Raw genomic sequence first — 20,316 nt, 5'->3', positions numbered from 1 at the left:
AAGTTTAACTGTCTCATACTAACACTGCTCTGATATGTATCTCTTAATAGCTCATTAAATCATTGAGAATATGACAGAAATTATTCCAAAATGGATGAAATAACTTCAGTGTATTCACAACTACTGTACAAAATTGAGTGAATTAACTTACCTTTTCTATGACTTCACTATGTTCAATTCAACTGAACCAATAGTAGCCACTTGGGTTAAAATTAATACATTTAATTTCATGCAGGTCATTAAGAAAACCTTCTTTGCACCCTCATCTTTGTGGGAGCTAAAGAGTCACTTTCCACTGGATTCATTTATATGAATAGCAGATTAAAAGAACAGTATCAAGGACTTTTTGACTAGTAAATGTACTTGTCACATTACTGAACACTGTTAGTTCATGTTTAAGATTTAAGATTGTTATTTGCTTCTTTCGTATGAAGTTGTTCATATTGTTTGTTTTAACTTATTTACCTTGTCGTATTAGGTCTATGTTAAACTTTTGGAAGTTGCTATCTTGGACGGGAATTCCAATTCGATTTATATCTGGTAAAATAAAATAAAGGTAAATAAATAAGGTAACAGTATACGGAAAACAAAATCATGCTTTGGTCAATTCAACTGCTGTCAACAGTGCTCCGCGAGAAAGTGTCTTTATAGTCAGTGTCACTCCAAGACTTTGTTCGGTGGCACTGTGCACCAGATGGGAAACTAAATTTACTGGGTAGACTATGAAACGGTCCCCGTCTGTAAGGGGAAAAATACAAATCCTCAATCTGTGTTGGAAAAGTCAACTTCTTATTAAAGTTGCCTGCATTTCAAGGTTGTTCAGTGGTCATACATTTAGTCTAAACTATCAAATTATGTCTTTGTTTGTATTGCTTTATGTTTATGTGTGTGTGTCTGAGTGTGTACACCTGTAGGTCTGAGAGTGTGTTCCACTCACCTTGTCTGCATAGAATGCTTTGACCTCGGCAGTAATGGAATCAAAATCCCCGCTGATATAGTCGGGAAGAAAGCTGGATGTAAGGATAGACAGAGGGGGTGAGTGACAGAGGGAGAGGGTTACGATTGCAAGAAAGACAGAGAGTGAGATAGAAGAGAGGACATCGGGGCATGTGTCAGCTCTTTGATCTGTGCAGCGAGGGAGAGGCAGTGACGCCGCCGGGGAAAGACGAAGAGACATGGAGACTGACAGGGTGATTCTCTGTGGCACTGATCCTGGCCCTGTCACGCACACACCCACACACACAGATTGGAAAGCATGCGCAGCCAATCTCTCTCATACACGCACACACAAATAAACAGAGCATGATGTACCTGGTGTTCATCAGATACTGGCCTTTTCCATTACACTGAGTGACTTCATTCTCCATTAGAGCCGAGTATTGGTTTGATTACTGCAGGTCACGGTGCAATTCATGTTTTCAAACATGTGCTCAATCACTGCAGTAAATTGTAAATGGTGAAATAAGGTAATACAGTTAATTAATGTTTTTAGGAATGGGTTTATTTATTTGGACTACTGATGACCCGTTAAGAGGATAAAGTGAAGTAAAAACAATACAGAATACACTGAAATTTGACAACTAAATTCTAACACAGAAGGCAGAATACTATAGTGTCCAACTATTTCTGGTTATAAAAATACATACAAAAGCTGATTTTCCCTGTGCACCCAAAACATGCTGTTTGTTGCTGAAGGAAGATGCTGATCACAACAGTTTATAAAAGTAAAGCTTAAAAATGCTTCAATAATTAAAAGTGAAGAGGAAAATAGGGAGAAAACACAAATTGTGTGCTGATTCAGCACCATAATCTCCTTATATAACTACAAAAAAGAAACAACAATTAAGAGTTAAGCTTTGTTTATATTAGTTGACAGTTGTTTTGCAGTTAGTATGCATGAAACGAGTGGATATTAACTTTCATGGTTACACGTGTGCTGGAGGATGCAAATGAGCCTGAAATGCTAGGTTTGAAAGCTTGTTGTTTGCTTACATAAAGCCACTGTAAAAGGCACACTGTTTGTATAACAGAGTGTGAAAAGGAGAAAGAAAATCTAAATGTAATTTATTATTTCACCCAGCCTGACATGTGTATGCTTTTTTTTTAATGCTATCCCTCACAAAACCCAGGATTGCCTCTCAGAAAACAGGCACAATGATCACAAAATGAAGTAATACAGAATATTAGCTGTTAACTACATAAACCTGGCAGAAAAACTATGTTAATACATGCTATTAAGAGGATTACAACAGAAAATTAAACTGGGCAGGAGGTTTGGGAATATACGTGCATGCAGGCGTTGCATTCTGCATACAAATTTCCCTATGTATTGCATTCATCCAAATACAACTGTGTTTTGAGGCAGCCTGCACTCCCAGGGTGAAGGAATTAACAAGGTCTGTAGCAGATATCAGTGAAAACAACTAAAAATCTACCAGCCACTACTGAGTGGAACATTCCTGTCAGAGAGAGACAGATAGCTTTCTGTTTATTCCATTTATGTGTGTGTGTTTATGTGTAAGAAACAGGACCACGCAGGGATGCGGTTGCCGCTATCTAGAGGCATTAACAGGTCTGACATTACGATTTCATGGTTGGTTGGGTAGTGTGTTTGTTTGTGTTTGTGTTCGCGGGTGTGTGTTTGTGTGGTTGCTCCCCAGCAAGAGGCGAGAGCGATGTTCCGGTCGGTTGAAGAAAGAGATACAGAAGGATTATTCCTTCCCTCCCTCCTCAGTGTTCCCATTTACACCAACAAGATACAGCAAGACAAACAGAACAGCAATTGTATGCAATCTGCTGCCACACACACAAACACACACACACACACACACACACACACACACACACACACACACACACACACACACACACACACACACACACACACACACACACACACACACACACACACACACACACACACACACACACACACACACACACACACACACACACACACACACACACACACACACACACACACACGCACGCGTAAACACAATCAGACTCAACCCTACCTGAGCTGGACAAAACATGTGATCCAGGTAAAATAAAACTCCACACAAACACATTCACAGGCACTGGGATGTGCACTCACACACACATAATATGCACAAACATCTTCAAATAAGATGGTTCACACAAGCACACACACACTCTTCTCCCCCTTATGACACACAACGCAACAATTGCATCTCCATTCAGAAATAACCTTCATGTGACAGATGGGACGAGACGTGACACTGGTACCTGATCAGAGCTTTACACACACACACACGCACACACACATCCTATTGTGACCTGTGTGCACGTCTCTGTCGGCTTATAGTAATTGACCAGGCGAGATTCTAAATTCTGTATTTGTGTCTGTGTGCGTGAGCGTGAATGCTGTTTGCGTGTGTGTTTGTGTGCTGTGTCTGACAGTCTTCACTTCCACATTAATATTAACTGACACTTTAATTTGGATGGGAAATAGAGCATTTTACCACCAGTTTGTCTGAGCACCGGGTGGCGGGGATGGCTGTGTGACCTTTGCCTGTGTTTGTGTGTGTGTTTGTCTGTGAGCTTGCTTGTGTGTGCCTCTCTCTGCATCCTCTATGCCTGTTTTTTCTCCTCTCCCCGCCACCGCACCCTCTCCTTACCATGCTGACTTCTCTTTTACACCCTCTTCCAATCTCATCTTATTTTGCTCTGCAATACTTACTTTTCTCTGCAATTGTGGCAATTTTGGTCAATCTAACCACTTCATTTAGATGAACAAAAAAAAAACACTGTTTCACTTTCTTATTCTTTCTGTCTTTGTTTCCATCAAATTAAGTCTTCCACCTTTCATATGACCACTTAATTACAACGAAATGTTTTGTTTATATACTTTTGCTCCCTCAACTCTTTCCTCATCTCCTGAATCACAGCATGACGCACACTCTGCTTCTCCCTTTTTTCATCTTTTCATCACTTGAGGAGATGAGCCTCTGATTACACCTCTCATCCCTCCCATCTCCCAATCAGAGGAGGAGAGGCAGTGAGGGGTTTGAGGAATTATTTTGGATGACATCATTAACGACCCACATACACAAACACAATCACACAACAAAGCACCTTTGACATATTCAGCACTCTGACTTGGGTAAACATTGATATGGACTGTAAGGCACAACTTATAGACCGACATAGAAAAGTATTTTTTGACAAGCTATGACTTCTGTGTACATATAATACAGAGAATATTGTCTGATTGCATGTGTTTGTAGGGGACTGTCTTCATCAGAAAAACAACAATCTCTCATTTGTCCAAATGTAAAAAATGTGGTCATGAGTCATCCCTTGACCTGTGTATTGTTTTAAAAATACCTTTACAATGATACTGATAGTAATACAATACCTCCTTTGATACCATTTCTACTTTTTTCTACCTTCTACTTAATACCCATCATGTGAATGGGAGCCTTCAGTTATCAGACATAGGTGTATACCTATACACATGGTGACTATCTATACCGCAGTACAGCCCTATTTCCAAACATTTTGTTGGCATCTCGGCATACTGAACTCTGTCAAAGACACAACTCTCAACTTCAGCACACCACAGGCTATTTTGGCTGTAGCAGCTTGGGACTTAGTGCTGAGGGGTTTCAGTCAATATCTTAAAAGGTATCAAGTACCAATACCCAGCCCTATTCCTCTCTCAGAAGAAAATGAAAAAAGTGGGTAAAGTGCTGTAAAACCATGGACTATATATAAAGAAAGTCAAAGATGGGCGCTGCCATCTTGCGCATTTCAGGCCAGTGTCAGAACTGTAATCATCTAATGTCTCGACCCCTTGTAATAGTGTCAAATAACTAATTAAAACCAAACATATCAGGGGATTCAATACTTCCATCGACTAACATGCAGGGGGAAGGATTTATGACCTGGGGGAGATTGAGTTGTTTTGGCTTCACTTATTTTTTATATTCATATACGATCGATGCATAAAACATTTTAGGCAGATAGTGTCTGACTTTGCACTGGAAGTCACAGCATCCTATCTTATAACAACAGTGTTTTTGTTGTTGTCTGATGTTTTCTAAAGTAGTAGCAGTAGTTTAGTTGCATGAAATTAATCAAACCTTAATTAAAAGATACCAGACCAGAAAACAACCATTTTAATATTTTTTGTTTGTGGTTTACTTTGGAAGGCACTGTGAAGAGGACTTGTTAGTTTGTACTAGCTGTTAGTTGTGTAATGTGGTTCCTAAATCGCTGGTTTCATAATAAAGCAGTACAGCAAAGAAAAACAGCCAATCATTGCCGACAGAGATTTTATTATCCCACTGAGTGTGAGCTTGCTTGCATGCTAATGTATGTGTCTTTAAAATGTGAATGTCTTTAAAAAACACCTGTTTGACATTGGTTTGATGTAAGTATGATTGTGAAAACATGTATGTGTTCATCCAACAGTCATCCAGTGATTTGTGATGCAACTGTGTCTAATCCCAAAGCTAATCAGCTTGACGCCTACGGGCTGTCAGACTAATAACCAGACATAGTTATAATTCCACACACTCCTTATACCCTGAACATGCACGCAGACACACACACATTTTATTAACTCTCAGAATTAGTCTTAGGGCTACTAGGTGTGCTAGAGAGAGGGGGGAGAAATAACTGTAATTTTAATTAACCCTAATTGTTACAATTCTTATAAGATAAACTTAACAAAAAACAAATTATACCACAAGACACATTACGTAAAACCAAAAGTGCAAAGCCCTAATGTTTAAAGGTAAGGCCCAGTTCCCCATGCTCATCAACTCAAAGCAGCATGCCAATTTCCAACACAGAGCAATAAACACAGAGGAGACTTTTCAATCTGTCTGTAATAGACAGACTCCACTTGGAGTGTAACAGCATAAAAAAAAGTAGTGAGAGAACAAGGCGGCTGTAAAACAGAAGGCTTCTTGACAAAAGATGCTATGAAAAGAGGAAAATAAAATGAGTAATATTAGCTAATTACTGTAGATTAATCCCCTGATCTCACTGAAACGCAACACTAGAAATGCATTGCCAGCAAAATTTATTTTTCCTTTGGTACAGCCCGCATAGTATGCACTCGGCTTTTATTCTGCATATTTTCGTTAAGTTTTTAGATGCACAAAAGAAACAATTCAAGTATCAAGTTTTCAGCGTCAACTGCAGAGTCAATGTCAACCGTCAATGTCGCAGTTTGCAGAGGCCGCCAATCAAATCCAGATAGGGGCAGGCTTCACTACTTTACCACTTCTTTACTTGATACCGGTGGATAATTGCAGACAAGAGGTATATAAGGTTGAAAGGTTGATAATAGTGGTATTTAATTATAATTAACCATATAAGTCAAGGTACTAAAATACAACTCCAATTGAAAAACGTTGGGACATTTATAATGTAAATAAAACAGAATGGGATGCTAATCCTTGAGAGTATATAATCCTTGTGACATATAATGTGAACTGTACAAAGAAGAAATGCATATTTTATGTATAAACTGATAAACTTTAGTTTTTGTAAATATACTTTCTGAATTCTGAATTAACATCTCTGTATAATTGCCTGGAAATTGAAGTCACTGCTAACAAGAGAGAGACGTACTGCAGCAACATTATAAACATAAATAAAACAAAACATCTTTGTTAAATGACAACATATTACTTTGATTCATGTTCAGTGTGAAAAGAAATAAAAAGTCGATTTTCAAACAGCACAGACAGCAATAATGAGGGAGGAGCTGATTCTTCCCAGTCATCAGCTTGTCTGTGAGCCTCTCAAACCCCCTGCCTGGTTTCATTTGCAGTGTAATCCTCTTAATTGTTGGCCTGTGACCCCGTTTTTAGGTCACGCAACTCTTGATAGCCTTGCAATTAAACAGCTCCCATAGCTGTGTGAATTTGCCTTCAGCATATTTGAAAGGAGCTTTGTGAGGATTATATACTCAGTATGATACATCTGAAACCTTGTTAAATTTATTCTAAACAAATCAACATATCAGCCTTGGAAATCTTTACTGACCCTATCTGCAAAATAAATCAACTCACATGGGGTCCTGACCACAACACTAATGTTACTGACCTAATTAGAATACCTTTATCATCACACATAGGCGCTGGCTTGTCTGGCGAGCATAAAGAACAAAACTTGTGAGACACGAATGAGAAAACTTGAAATGATAGACAAATAGAACTGTCGGAGATATCTCTTTGCCACCAAGTCTTGTAAAATGAGTAGACTTGCTTTTGACAACTTCATTTGCTGAGGCTGACAGCATTATCTTCTCCAAACCAAAATGCATACACAATCATATGCTGACACAACTACACAGAGAAAATCCTTTCCACATATACAAACGCTTAGTCAAACACGGGGAGATTCACACACCACCATCTTTCACTTTACACACACAGACCCACACACAGCTGCAATTTTTTTTATAAACTCTGCTTGTGTACAATTACCTCCTCCCACATTCCCACTCTGTTCATCCATCTCTTGACTTCTTATCCTCTCAGAGGATTTGATTAGATGCACAAATTAGACAGAATGCTATTTTCATTTAGAAGATGCTGTGTTAGCTTTACAGGGGAGCCAGAGGGTCTCGGCTCTGGCGAAAGAGCCTCATAATAATTTACTAATTCATTTTATTAAGGTGAAGGGCTTTAAAGTGGTTTGAATATCAGTTTTTTTTTCAGTGTGAGCAGCTTCTGTATGTGCATTCCTTTGACTGATCAGAGTCGTGTTATAGAATAAACATTTACTGATGATAATACAATACGGTGAGTAAATGGGACAGTGTCTGATTAAGAAAAAAGGAAACCACGTTTTTTTTGTCATATATCCAAAATGTCTTAACACAGTACAAAATGTGTAATACATTTGACTCATAGTAGCAGACAGAGGAGTTGGTGCAGTATTTTGGTTGAATTAGAGACAAATTTAAACCCAGTACTTACCAAACAAGCAAATATCCCAAAAAAAGTGGTTTAGCCCTAGTTGATAATAATAAGCATTTTAGTTTATTAGCTTTATGAGAAATTTTCTTAAATTATTGTGTCTGCTATAGACTTCTCCTTTTTCTTTGTCTCTCTTTTTGACATGGATTAAAATAATTATTTTAATTAAATCGGGAACATTTTGAAACCGTGATATTTTCTCTACCAATAACTGTTCTCAAATCTCATATTGTGACATCCCTACAGAAGTGGCCACAAACAAACTGTGTACCGTAGTCTACATTTTTAAGGTAAAAAAGAAAAAAGGCACATTGTGTCAGTTAACAACAACTGATGACCTGCACTCCACATATGCCTGTGGTGGGGACTGGTATATTTGCAGAAGATGGTTTTAAGGTCCTTTTATGTTTTTTAAGCATCCATTAAGCAACAAAAGTAGCCCTACAATTATGTACAAGGTCTTCTTGTTTTGGTTGGGCTGAGTCTGCAACCTTTACTGTATGTTGTGCTCTCCCATGTTTGCAAAACAGCACTTCTATGGTCCTCTGAGTTTCACTCCCAACGTGGAAGGATCAGAAAGTGAAGTGACGTCCAAATGACATCATGCTATGTCTTCTTAAACCCCAGTGAAGTTAAACCATTGTCACTTGACTCATCATGAGAGGCAGAAAGGCTTAGCCGGACGTTCCCCCTCCTCATTTCTTCCTTAATGACTACCATTAAGGCTGTTTTGACAGAAAATTATGTGTCCCCTTTCTTTTAACTGTGGGAGGCCATCCACCCACTCTGTTCTTCTGAGAGCAGGAGTCTGTAGAGGCTGACCGGAAACTTTAATATCTTCATTATTTTCTGTTGGAATTACACATGCACAGGCAGACGTGGGCAAATAAACACACACATCACCTCACTTATTAAGGCCATTGCTTTTTCAAAGGGACTTGCTGCCATTTACATTTCAAAGAAAACCTTAAAAAATTGTGACGCTACAAATTAAAATTTTGGTTTGTCCTCCAAAAACACCACCTCGGGCAATGTCTCTCTACTGGCAAATAAATGCCTTGATTCTCTCAACAAATCTGACATATCTTACAACTTCACCAGCATGAATGCCCTGAATGTTGTCAAAGTGATGTCAGCGCGCAGACTGTGGAGCACTTTGCTGGCTTCCCTTTTTAAAACTGGTTCTTAAAAGCTGACGGTTTCCCCTGCAGAGAGAGTGCACAGTTTGTCAGCATTACTTGCAGAAGTTTCGGCGGGGCTGATCCTTTCATGAGTCTGCTGATGTAAAATCTACAGTTTAGATGTGGGGACTTCTCAGCAGGCTCTGCTCTGCATGTTCCCCAACTAACAAAATAGCCCTGCTTGGATATTTTGAACCACATTTTTCACTGAGATATCTGGGGTGCAAAAAAAGGTTCCAGTACTGGTTTAATTAGTGCATCATTTTGGGGGAAATGTGAAAACCCTAACATGTACACCCTCACACAGTCACAGAAACTGACAAATGCAACACCACTTCCTTTGTGCTGCAGAATATTAATTCCCCCAAAGATCCAATACCAAAAAAAGGCAATTCTCACACACGTTTCACCTCACATGGATTTATTTAAAGACAGTCACACAGACCTTTCTCAAGCCATACCGATCATAGAGTGGCACACCTTAATACAGCCCATGATTGCATAATAGTCCACAGCTCTGATGGAGGTGTGATGTGTCCATGACACAGTAGTGTTCAAAATAATAGCAGTCCAATTGCTTGCTACATGGCAAACAAGGTACCAGTAGGTGCAGTAGATTCTCAGAAAATCAACAAGACCCAGCATTTGTGATATGCACGCTCTTAAGGCTGTGCAATTGGGCAATTAGTTGAAAGGGGTGTGTTAAAAAATAGCAGTGTCACAAACCACCAAGCAAGCTTGGGAGAAATATCTTGGCATTGCCATAGATGATGCTGACTGGCGGGAAGTCTGGTCTCAGGCCATGAAAATTTCTGTGTGTAATCGCACCAAATCCATACAGTTCAGAATTGTACATCGCAAACATATAACACCTGTTGTCAAGAACAAAATGGACACTAATAATTCCCCGCTGGAAATGCAATTCTGAGACTGGAGATTACTTTCACTGCCTCTGGTCATGTGTGAAGTTACAAATGTACTGGTCTAGTATTGTGAATGAACTGACTGCTATCTTTGGTGTCTCAATATAAATGGACCCTATGTGCCTGATACTTGGTCTCCGGATAATCAGATCACTGACAGTAAACACAGGAGACTTTTCAATATACTAACTTTTGCTGCTAGAAAGAACATTTTACTGATCTGGATCAAAAATGTTGCTCCAACAAAAAAATCATGGCACATCATCATTATGGACTGCATCCCTAGTGAATACATCACATATATGCTTCACTCAAAAATAGATGCTTTCTATAGGGTCTGGAACCCTTACTTGCAGCATATTTGGCCCACACTGTCATCCTCCTTGCTTTGTGGATTTCCCAAATCAGCCTAGCCTGTTTTCATAACTTTGTTCTAAGTGCTCCCTTTCTAACAAACACCTTTCTGGCCTTGTTGTGTTTGTATGCTCTGTATTGATTGTCATCTGGATACTGTTGTGTCTTGCTAAAAGGGATTGATAGGGAAGGGGCTGGTCAGAAAATGTGCCCACTGTCATTTGTTATTTTGTCCATAACATTTTTCTCTTTACTGTACCCACATTCTGTTTTGTTTTTTTGCTCCTTTTTTCTGTCATTTCTGAGCAGTTCTGTGTGTTTTGTGTGTTGAAAAATGCAATAAAAATATTAAAAAAAAAAAAAAAAAAAAAGCTGTGTGGCATTCAATCAGTGAGGTCATCAATTTTGTGAAAAAACAGGTGTGAATCAGGTGGCCTCTATTTAAGGATGAAGCCAGCACTTGTTGAACATGCATTTCTCTTTGAAAGCCTGAGGAAAATGGGTCATTCAAGACATTGTTCAGAAGAACAGCGTACTTTGATTAAAAAGTTGATTGGAGAGGGGAAAACTTATAAAGAGGTGCAAACAATTATAGGCTGTTCAGCTAGAAATATCTCCAATGCTTTAAAATGGAGAGCAAAACCAGAGACACGTGGCAGAAAACGGAAGACAACCATCAAAATGGATGGAAGAATAAGCAGAATGGCAAAGGCTCAACCAATGATCAGCTCCAGGATGATCAAAGACAGTCTGGAGTTACCTGGAAGTGCTGTGACAGTAAGAAGACTTCTCTGTGAAGCTAATCTATTTACAAGAATCCCCTGCAAAGTCCCTCTGTTTAAATAAAGGCATGTGCAGAAGAGGTTACAATTTGCCAATGAACACATCAACTGGCCTAAAGAGAAACGGAGGAACATTTTGTGGACTGATGAGAGTAAAATTGTTCTTTTTGGGTCCAAGGGCCGCAGACAGTTTGTGAGACGAGCCCCAAACTCTGAATTCATGCCACAGTACACAGTGAAGACAGTGAAGCATGGTGGTGCAGCATCATGATATGGGCATGTTTCTCCTACTATGATGTTGGGCCTATTTATCTCATACCAGGGATCATGGATCAGTTTGCATATGTCAAAATACTTGAAGAGGTCATGTTGCCTTATGCTGAAGAGGACATGGCCTTGAAATGGGTGTTTCAACAAGACAATGACCCCAAACACACTAGGAAACCAGTAAAATCTTGGTTCCAAACCAACAACATTGATGTTATGGAGTGGCCAGCCCAATCCCCGGACCTTAATCCAGTTGAGAACTTGTGGGGTGACATCAAAAATTCTGTTTCTGAAGCAAAACCAAGAAATGTAAATGAAACTGTAAATGTGGAATGTTGTTAAAGAATCTTGGAGTGGAATAACAGCTGAAAGGTGGCACTAGTTGGTTGACTCCATGCCACACAGATGTGAAGCAGTTATAACAAACTGTGGTCATACAACTAAATATTAGTTTAGTGATTCACAGGATTGCTAAATCCGAGAAACAAAAAAGTGTGTACGAAATAGTTTTGTGTTTGTAAAGTCAACGGCAGACACTGCTATATTTTTGAACACACCCCTTTCAACTAATTACCCAATTGTACAGCATTAAGAGCATGCAGATCACGAATGCTGGGTTTTCTGAGAATCTACTGCACCTACTGGTACCTTGTTTACCATGTAGCAATAAAAAAAATATACTCAACCTAACTATACCTGGATTAATCTGGTTATTATTTTGAACACTACTGTATGTGCATTAGAGAATAAGTCTGGTGATGCCAAGCTTAAAGACAATAGTAGGCTCAACCATGTTAAATTCAAAGCAAAAAAATACACACAGACCCATACAACAGCACAATGCTGCTCAGCCATCTATATAATTTTTGTATTTTTTGTTTCAAAGTCAGATTTATCTAGCAATCTGTTTGCAGATTTTGTTCTTCTTTTTGGGATTTTTTTCTTTTCCTGCATCTCTATTTTAACTATCTCTCTGTGTGTTGCCAGTGCTCATAAAGCTTGGCTTTGATTGATTACTTGCATCTCCACCTCCATTTCCCGTCCTCTTCCTCTCTGTAGTCCATTAGTTATGGTAATGTTAGGTTAATTACATCTTAACTTGCTGGTGATTAATTTACGCATCCCACTGTAAACATTTTCCTTTTTTTACCCTCCTCCTGTATAATGTTTAACTTTTCAGGACAGATGCTATTTGGGCTTAAAGGGAGGACTGGCTGTCAGCTCCACTGTAGTAGCTGTTGACAGAGTTTGGACTGGAGGGTCAGAAAATGAATCTGTTGTGTCACACAAACGGACAGAAGTATGAGCGATGCTTCTGCCAGCAGGCCAAACATGCTTGAACTCACACTCTGAGACAGAGGCGCATCACTTGCTTTATTTTGACAATGAAATGAAAAAATATGTGTATGTGCTTGTAGACGCACAAAACACATGCATGTTTGTCCTACTGTACTAGTGAGGACCTCACCCATTCCCTCAACTTCAACAAAGACCGCAATTTATTCTGGTGTAACCCGTTAGTGTTCCAGATTTAAAATTAGCTCCTAACGTCAAGGTCCAGAGCAAGTTTCTCCACTGACAAGGTGTGAATGGTCCTAAATGACGTCACTTTGCTAAAACGTCCTCACCTCAGATGTCTACAATCTAAAATGGTTGTTATAACGATGGAATTGCAAGAGCATGCACATAGACGGACACACACACATACACACACAAACATCACACCCTGACAAAATACACACTCATGCTCACACTCTGGGTGTTAATGTGAAAGCCTCAACACTTCGGGGACACTGTGAACCCCTGATCCATCTCAGTCCTGACAGCAGTCCTCCATTAGCCACACACACACAAAAAATGGTTGCAAAATGCACACCTAGAGTGCTTTGTCAGACACACACAACACGCTAATACAAAAAAATAGGGTGCATTTTCTCACCTGGAACACAAACACACACACACAAATTTTCATGCACATGCAACAAAGAGAGTTGCTGAATATAGTGCTGTACAATGCTTTTAAATAAGCAATGTGAACTCTCAAAGTTATTATTTTTCTCTCCAACATAATAATAGAAAAGAAGACATACAAGTGTGTAATGTGTTAATGCAAGACAGACTCACCTGTCTCTAACTCCAGCAGTGATGTTGTAAAGATGATTGGCAGCTCCATCAGCACAAGCCCTCAAGAGAGCTACAGAAAGATAGACAACGACATACTTTAGCCTGTGTAACTGAAGGCAATTAGTTTTATATAAATAGTAAGCCTTAAATTCACCGAAGAGAAATGTCTGCATTGTATAATAAAACCAAGTTCATGCAACATATGACCCAGTTCAAACTGGTGTGAATGATTTGTCATGTCACAAAAAAATTGTTTCCACTCCACTGCAGGGGTTAGCTTAGCTCGTGTCCAGTCTACTTTAAGATGTTTCAATTGTTGAGGCAGGGTGTATGTTCCTATTTATGTGCGCAACCTTAGTCTAGTGGGTGGAAACAGGTGTAATATTTTCCACACACTTTATGATCATTTCTCCCATCCCAAAAACTCATCACATTCAGAAAGCCTCACTGCAGGCACAAAACACCACCACTTACGATTAGTTCCACAGGAGCAGGGAACAAACAAGTACAGCACATACTAACAACTATTGGATATTACCTGCTTTGTTAAGCCAGGGTTTAAGAAGTGTGACCTGCCATTTATGAGTGCAAGTTGTACAGGGTAAAAAGATTTTCACAGAAAATGTTCTGAAATGGCGTCTTGTTTACTGAGAGGTGCCATTTGTCACAGCAAAATTACGTGTGATATATTTCCAGTGCTAATTATTAAATACAGGATATAGGATAAATTGCCTTGATCCTATAGTGTGGTTTCCTTTGTGAGAGACGTAGAGCCTACATAGTTTGCTGGCTTGATTCTTAAAGCCAACATACACAGCAAACAATGCAATGGCTTCTTCTATTAGACACTTGTTTAGTGATAGTTGCTTAGATGAGTGCCATATAATAAAATTAGTGTGATTGTGTTAGTAATTTGCAAAGATTAATGTTCTGTTGCTTTATACGTCTGAGTGCTGAGTGCACAAGGACACATTTATAGGAAAGGAAAAATATAATAATGTGCAATTTAGACACAGCAGTAGTTTTAACACTTACATCAGAAATGCCAAGGTTTTTGTTAAATAAAAGCCTTAGCATTACTTCAATCAATGCGAAAAATGTAAACAGTTTGAATAAGGTCCAAATAAGATAGAAGAAAGCTACATTTCTGCCTTATAAAACATAACAAATCACTCTACACAGACAAGTTCATTTAATTTGACCCTTTGAAGGCAAAGTAAGTGAAAGAGCACTTACCCTTCTGATTTTAAAAACAGACAAACGAGCCGTTCTTAAAATGGTATTCAAGCCGCACTAAATTATATGCAAATTATTTGCAAATGTATGCTCTTTTATGGCCTCTATTCTATTCAAACTGAACAGGCAGCCTATTTTTTAACAGCCCCTTTCTGTTTGGATCTGCTGTGGTGCACACAGGGGAAAACTTCAAAGTATCAGCTGTAGTTTTCTACTTGCACTTAGTTTAAAACTAACTAAAGCACGCACCAAAGAGACGGGCAACTGTAGTACACATGTTTTCTGTCTCATCGGCTTTGTTTCTCCAAGTGTGTCCATTCCCCATTTACCCATCTTTGAATGTACTGTGTGCATGTCATTTGTTTGGCTGCAACAACAACAGTTATACAACAAACAGTAATATAACAGGATACATTGTTTCACATTAATTAGCTACAGTGTGCCTGTAAAATTATTTTTACTCTTGTGTTTTGGGCCGTTGCTGAGGCAGAGCATCTCTCACTTCATCAGTCAGTCACGGTCTATTGATTCTTAATTACAAAAGTTCCAATCGCTATTTATGGACTGTGTGGGCTAGAACTCACAAGAAGCTACATGCTTACAATTGGGTAGGCAATCTCAATAAAATATACAATAAATGGTGTGTATGATGGAATAGTGGCATGAGAATGTGCCAGAGACCACCAAATATGGGCTTTTATGGCCCAAACTGGCTGACTACTCCATAAAAAAAGCTGCTGACATGTCGCTTTGACATGTCGTCAATTTTTGTGTTGACCATTTCTCAACTACACAAAACTCTGTCTGTCTCTGGGTTTATTGCTGTCATTACCATTCATATCAATAAAATGAATATGTTAATGGTTAAATTGTTTACAAGAGCACAAAGTTGTTCAGAGATATAGACTCTTAATTTTCCACAATTCTACAATGTCGTTTAGCAGACGCTTTTATCCAAAGTGATGTACAAATGAGAGTTAATACAACACAAGCGAGGATGAAGTCAAGAAACATAGCAAGACTAAGTGCCGTGGGTTAAGTTTGAGTCCATTAGGACACAAGTGCTTTTAGGTCGCTGAGCGGTCAGTGCGACACTTGTCATAGTCGTCAGTGTAGATCAAGAGTGAAGGTGTTCAGTAAAGAGTAGGGTCTTCAGTCTCTTCTTAAAGTTTGATAAGGACTCAGCGGAAAGGATGGAGTTTGGAAGTTTGTTCCACCCCCGGGGCAGTACAGAGGAGAAGAGTCTGCTTTGAGACGCAGAGGCCTTAAGCAGCGGACGAGACAGACATCTTTTGTATCAATCTGGTGTGCTCTAAAAGCACACCAGATTGATGCATTTCACTTTAAAATGTACAAAATTCTATTCCGAGGGACCATGCTCCTGGATCTAACACAAAACCCTGTGGGGGGGGATAACATGTTAAGAATAAGTTCCTGTCACACCTGTCACACATGAGAACTGTGCAAGAAAGCACATCTTCCTAGAAGTTTACTTTGTATTTGAACAGTATAGTTCTATGTACTGTAAATATGTACTATGTACTGTTTGCTGCTGTAAAATCTTGTCTCACATTGGTCAATTTATCCATTTGTTAGTGAATACAAGCCTTAGTCTTGGGAAACAGAGGTTATACACAGACCCAGTCAGAGAGTACCCTGTGAGATTCTTGTAAACAAACAATGGTTATGTTTACATTCAGGGTTTCTCACCAAAAAGCACTGAGTGTATCCGCAGGTAGGAAGCCATGCCAGAGAGAGCCAGCACACGCAATAGAAAGGACCCTGGAGCTGGCTCACATAAATGGAATACAGCTATTTAAATGTACTCAGTTAGACCTGTATCTTTCCTGCTATGGAAATTTAACCTAAGTAGAGGTTCAATCAGATATTATTGGCCAATATTGGCCTATCAAAGTGTATTGGTGTGTGTGTTGTCCGATATGTGCCACTATGAAAACTTTCCTCACACAATATAAAATGCAGAAAATGTTGCTTGGCGTAATTTAGAAATGGTGTTAGCTATTTATTTATTTTTATTATTAGGGCCACAGGGCAATCGCACTGAGGACTATTGTTATACTGTGGGTTTTTTCTTCTTTCTCTTCCGGACACAATTTCATCCCACTAGTATATTATTATTACTATTATATATCAAAACGTGCGGTTTGATCGGGATCGGTGTGCTATTACTTTTCTCTACGGAATAAGAATTTTTCGCGATGTAAGTCACAAAAAACTGCCCAAAATTTTGCATTGCAGTGAATGGGACGGCCGGAAAGAGATGAGCGAAAAAGAACAATAATTGGAGAGTTTCAAACGTCTACTTCTCAAGCATTATTTCACCTAGAGACTCCATTTAAACAGTAGACACAAGTCTTGGAGAACTCAGGACGCTCAAAGTGAAGTCGGATCAACGATAGGTATTATGGTTTTGCCAAAAATGCTTTCTGATCGAGGCCAGAAGGTCCAGTCTGTCCAGTCTGTCCACCTCTGGCTGCTGTCACTGTGTCGGAATATTCTACAGCTACAGTTAATTCTGTTGATTGCTCTGCTGTGATTGCCTTTGATCCTTTCATGTGATTACAGTTTCAGATACACTGACGCACGCTTGAAATCTCTGAAGAATCTCGTCATAGTGTACACACACCGGCAGTCGCCCCCGTGGCCCTTTGAGAATTTCCCCAGAGGAAATTTTCTAGTCTTTTTTTATTAGGCAACAATTGACTGAAACTGAACCGTAATGATTTTAATTAAGCTTTTGATATAATTCCCATTTATTCTTTATTGTCTCATAGTAATCATTTATAGAATTGGCTGACAGTGTAATACACTGTTTGTATACATACATATAAAATATTATTAAATAAAAAAAATTTTGTTTTAAAAAGTAGCTCACTGGGTACATTTACAAAATGGTGAAAAATTGGTGCACAATCCAACAAAGGTCTATTTTAGATTCCAGCTCAAAAAAATTTAAATATCGATCGCCATAGCAGTTATCGATTCATTTTCATCCTCTAAAATCACCATCGGCATCGGTCTCATGAATCCCATATGGGTCGGGCTCTACTGAAAACGTCTTTGAATACATGTCCTTCCTCATAAAACATTTGCAAAGCGGATTTTTTAATAGTCTGAAACCTTTATCATTTATACCCATATATGCTAGTCAGTCTTTTTCCCCCTACCCTTGCTGACAGATTTTTTTTATGTTTCTTTGTGCGTCACTAATGGCCATCGATAAGCAGAATTGTGCACACACTTTAGATACAAACAAAACCCTTGAAAACATAACTCCACAGTGGTAAAAAAGAAAAAAAGAAAAACACACACACACACACACACACGCACACGCACATGCACACACACCTTTCACTGGTGTTACAGACAATATCAAAAAGTTATGTTCTTAAAGTAAATTAAAAATACACTGTGAATACGTGTTCACAGCAACAACATTACACCAAACAACACAAGACAGTGCTACCTCACACTTCAGGGTGAAATAACAATCAAGACTTTCTATTTGTAAACTGATTTACACACATCACAGACATGAATTAAATATTTCAATCTATACTTCTGTTCTCCAGGGTGTAATAACAAATGTAGTTGCAGAGTTAAAATTAGCATAACTGCCGACTCCATAGCCATTACTATTATAAATCACAGTCCTAACAATATAGCATATACAAAGATACTGTATCACACCTACATACTGTAAAATCTGATGCACACATAGACTTGCACATACACTTAAATAGGCTCGATTAGGAGAGTTAAATGGAGAGGAATGATTATTCCACCAGAGGTGCGTATCCTTCTTAGTCTATCCATCCTAGCCTTAAGTGCTGAAAAAGTAAGAGAATGCAGTCGCATTTGCATTGATATAATTAAGATACTTATACTCAAGGCAGTGCTTTTATTCATAACCCTCACCACCTGTTGTCTGTGTTTCACGTCAAGAAATGATTGGAATGTAAATGGCTCATTATCTCCGACTGACTGCAAAGGCGAGAAACTTTTCAAAGGATAACTCGAAAAAAGTCTTCTTTAAGCCTGGTGGTGACAGACTGTAAAGCTATCAGTCATTATCTGTGTGTATATGTAGATATACACAAACAAGTGCACACAGACTGAATAATTTTAGACTTAAGGTTCTACAACAGTTACTTCTGTCCGTCAATCATGTCTCTCTCACGCTCACGCACACGCACACGCACACACACACACACACACACACACACACACACATAAACAGCTCCAGTAAATCGAGAGGTTTGATGTGATTCTACAAAGTATACCAGCATCAGAACAATCTACTGAGGTTTGTATCATTTCCCATTATATCTGTTTTCTGGCCATATTTTTGCCTTATTTCCATCCCGTGATCTCAGGCTGATTCACACTTTGATGAAAAAAAACATATCGTGGGAGACTTGTTTTGATAAGCAAACAATCCCTTCCAGTACTGTATGAAAGTAGATCTCATACATATCAATGAGTGATCATTTTTAAGACTTTGTTGACATTAAAACCATTTTTTGACATTATTTTAGACTGTTCATTATTACACTCAGTCTCCTTACATCAGAGTTTTGTGCAGCACTGTGTAACCCTTGTATATCCATGTAAAAACAAAATTCCTTATTACGTTATGTTCAATCCAAATGTGAAGCAATTTTTTGGATACTAAATGCTAGGGGGAACTTTTTTTCTGCAGTGTGGGATGTGTTAATGATTAACAACAACACTGATTTTGATGTTTTTTTGTAATGTCAATTTAAAAATAATTTAATTTGAAAAAAAAAAAACAAGAATAAAAATACATGTTACCTTAGATAACATCTTAACTTCCTAAAACTGGTATAAACATATTATATATTAATATTATTCCACACTTAGTGAGTTACACTTTTTAACCAACATCAGTCCTCATTATCATTTCCAATTTTCAGAACTTTAAACCTTTATATGCTATTTTGTTCCATGTTGCCACCTAAATTAACAACAACATTGATTTTAATGCATTGCATCAAACACTGCAGTGCTCCATTATACAGCAAAACCTGGAAACCAAGAAAATAGCATTTATATGCCCTATAGGGCAAACGTGAGAGAATGGCTCAGTCTGGTGGAAAATAATAAAAGCAACAATTTTGAAGCCAGAGCTCTAGATTGAAAGCCTGATGTAATAAAACATAAAACTGCAACAGGATAACATAACATATAAGAGGAGAATACATTACATTGTTCTTTCAATAGTAATTGAACTGAGTGATTTAACGTGTGCTATACAAATAAAAAACATGTAGAACATTGCTCCATAGCACCATCAACTCTTGTAACTTTAATTGTTCTCATGTCTGTGTGTCAAATAGTCGAGTGCTTCTCTTAGTTCTGTTGTTTTAAGATTACTGTTTTGACACACATTCCTAAGACTCTCAATTCACATAAAATGGGTCAAGCTTATTCAAAAGGCACT

The 20,316-nt window shown here is 38.5% G+C and overlaps 1 protein-coding gene across 2 annotated transcripts in view; it reads right to left on the bottom strand.

The window, feature by feature from the left end:
* Positions 1 to 20,316, bottom strand: part of tpk1 (thiamin pyrophosphokinase 1) — a 78,463-nt gene that overhangs the window by 42,507 nt on the left and 15,640 nt on the right. For both annotated transcript variants that reach the window (XM_059327334.1, XM_059327335.1), the window contains exons 4-5: positions 13,596 to 13,665; positions 938 to 1,010 (exon numbers count right to left, since the gene is read on the bottom strand). In XM_059327334.1, coding sequence (XP_059183317.1) covers positions 938 to 1,010; positions 13,596 to 13,665 — 143 coding nt within the window. The remainder of the gene's footprint in view (positions 1 to 937; positions 1,011 to 13,595; positions 13,666 to 20,316) is intronic.

Source organism: Centropristis striata, chromosome 23 (assembly GCF_030273125.1).
Source record: "Centropristis striata isolate RG_2023a ecotype Rhode Island chromosome 23, C.striata_1.0, whole genome shotgun sequence".
Taxonomy (NCBI): domain Eukaryota; kingdom Metazoa; phylum Chordata; class Actinopteri; order Perciformes; family Serranidae; genus Centropristis; species Centropristis striata.
This window is presented reverse-complemented; position numbering and strand designations above follow the sequence as displayed.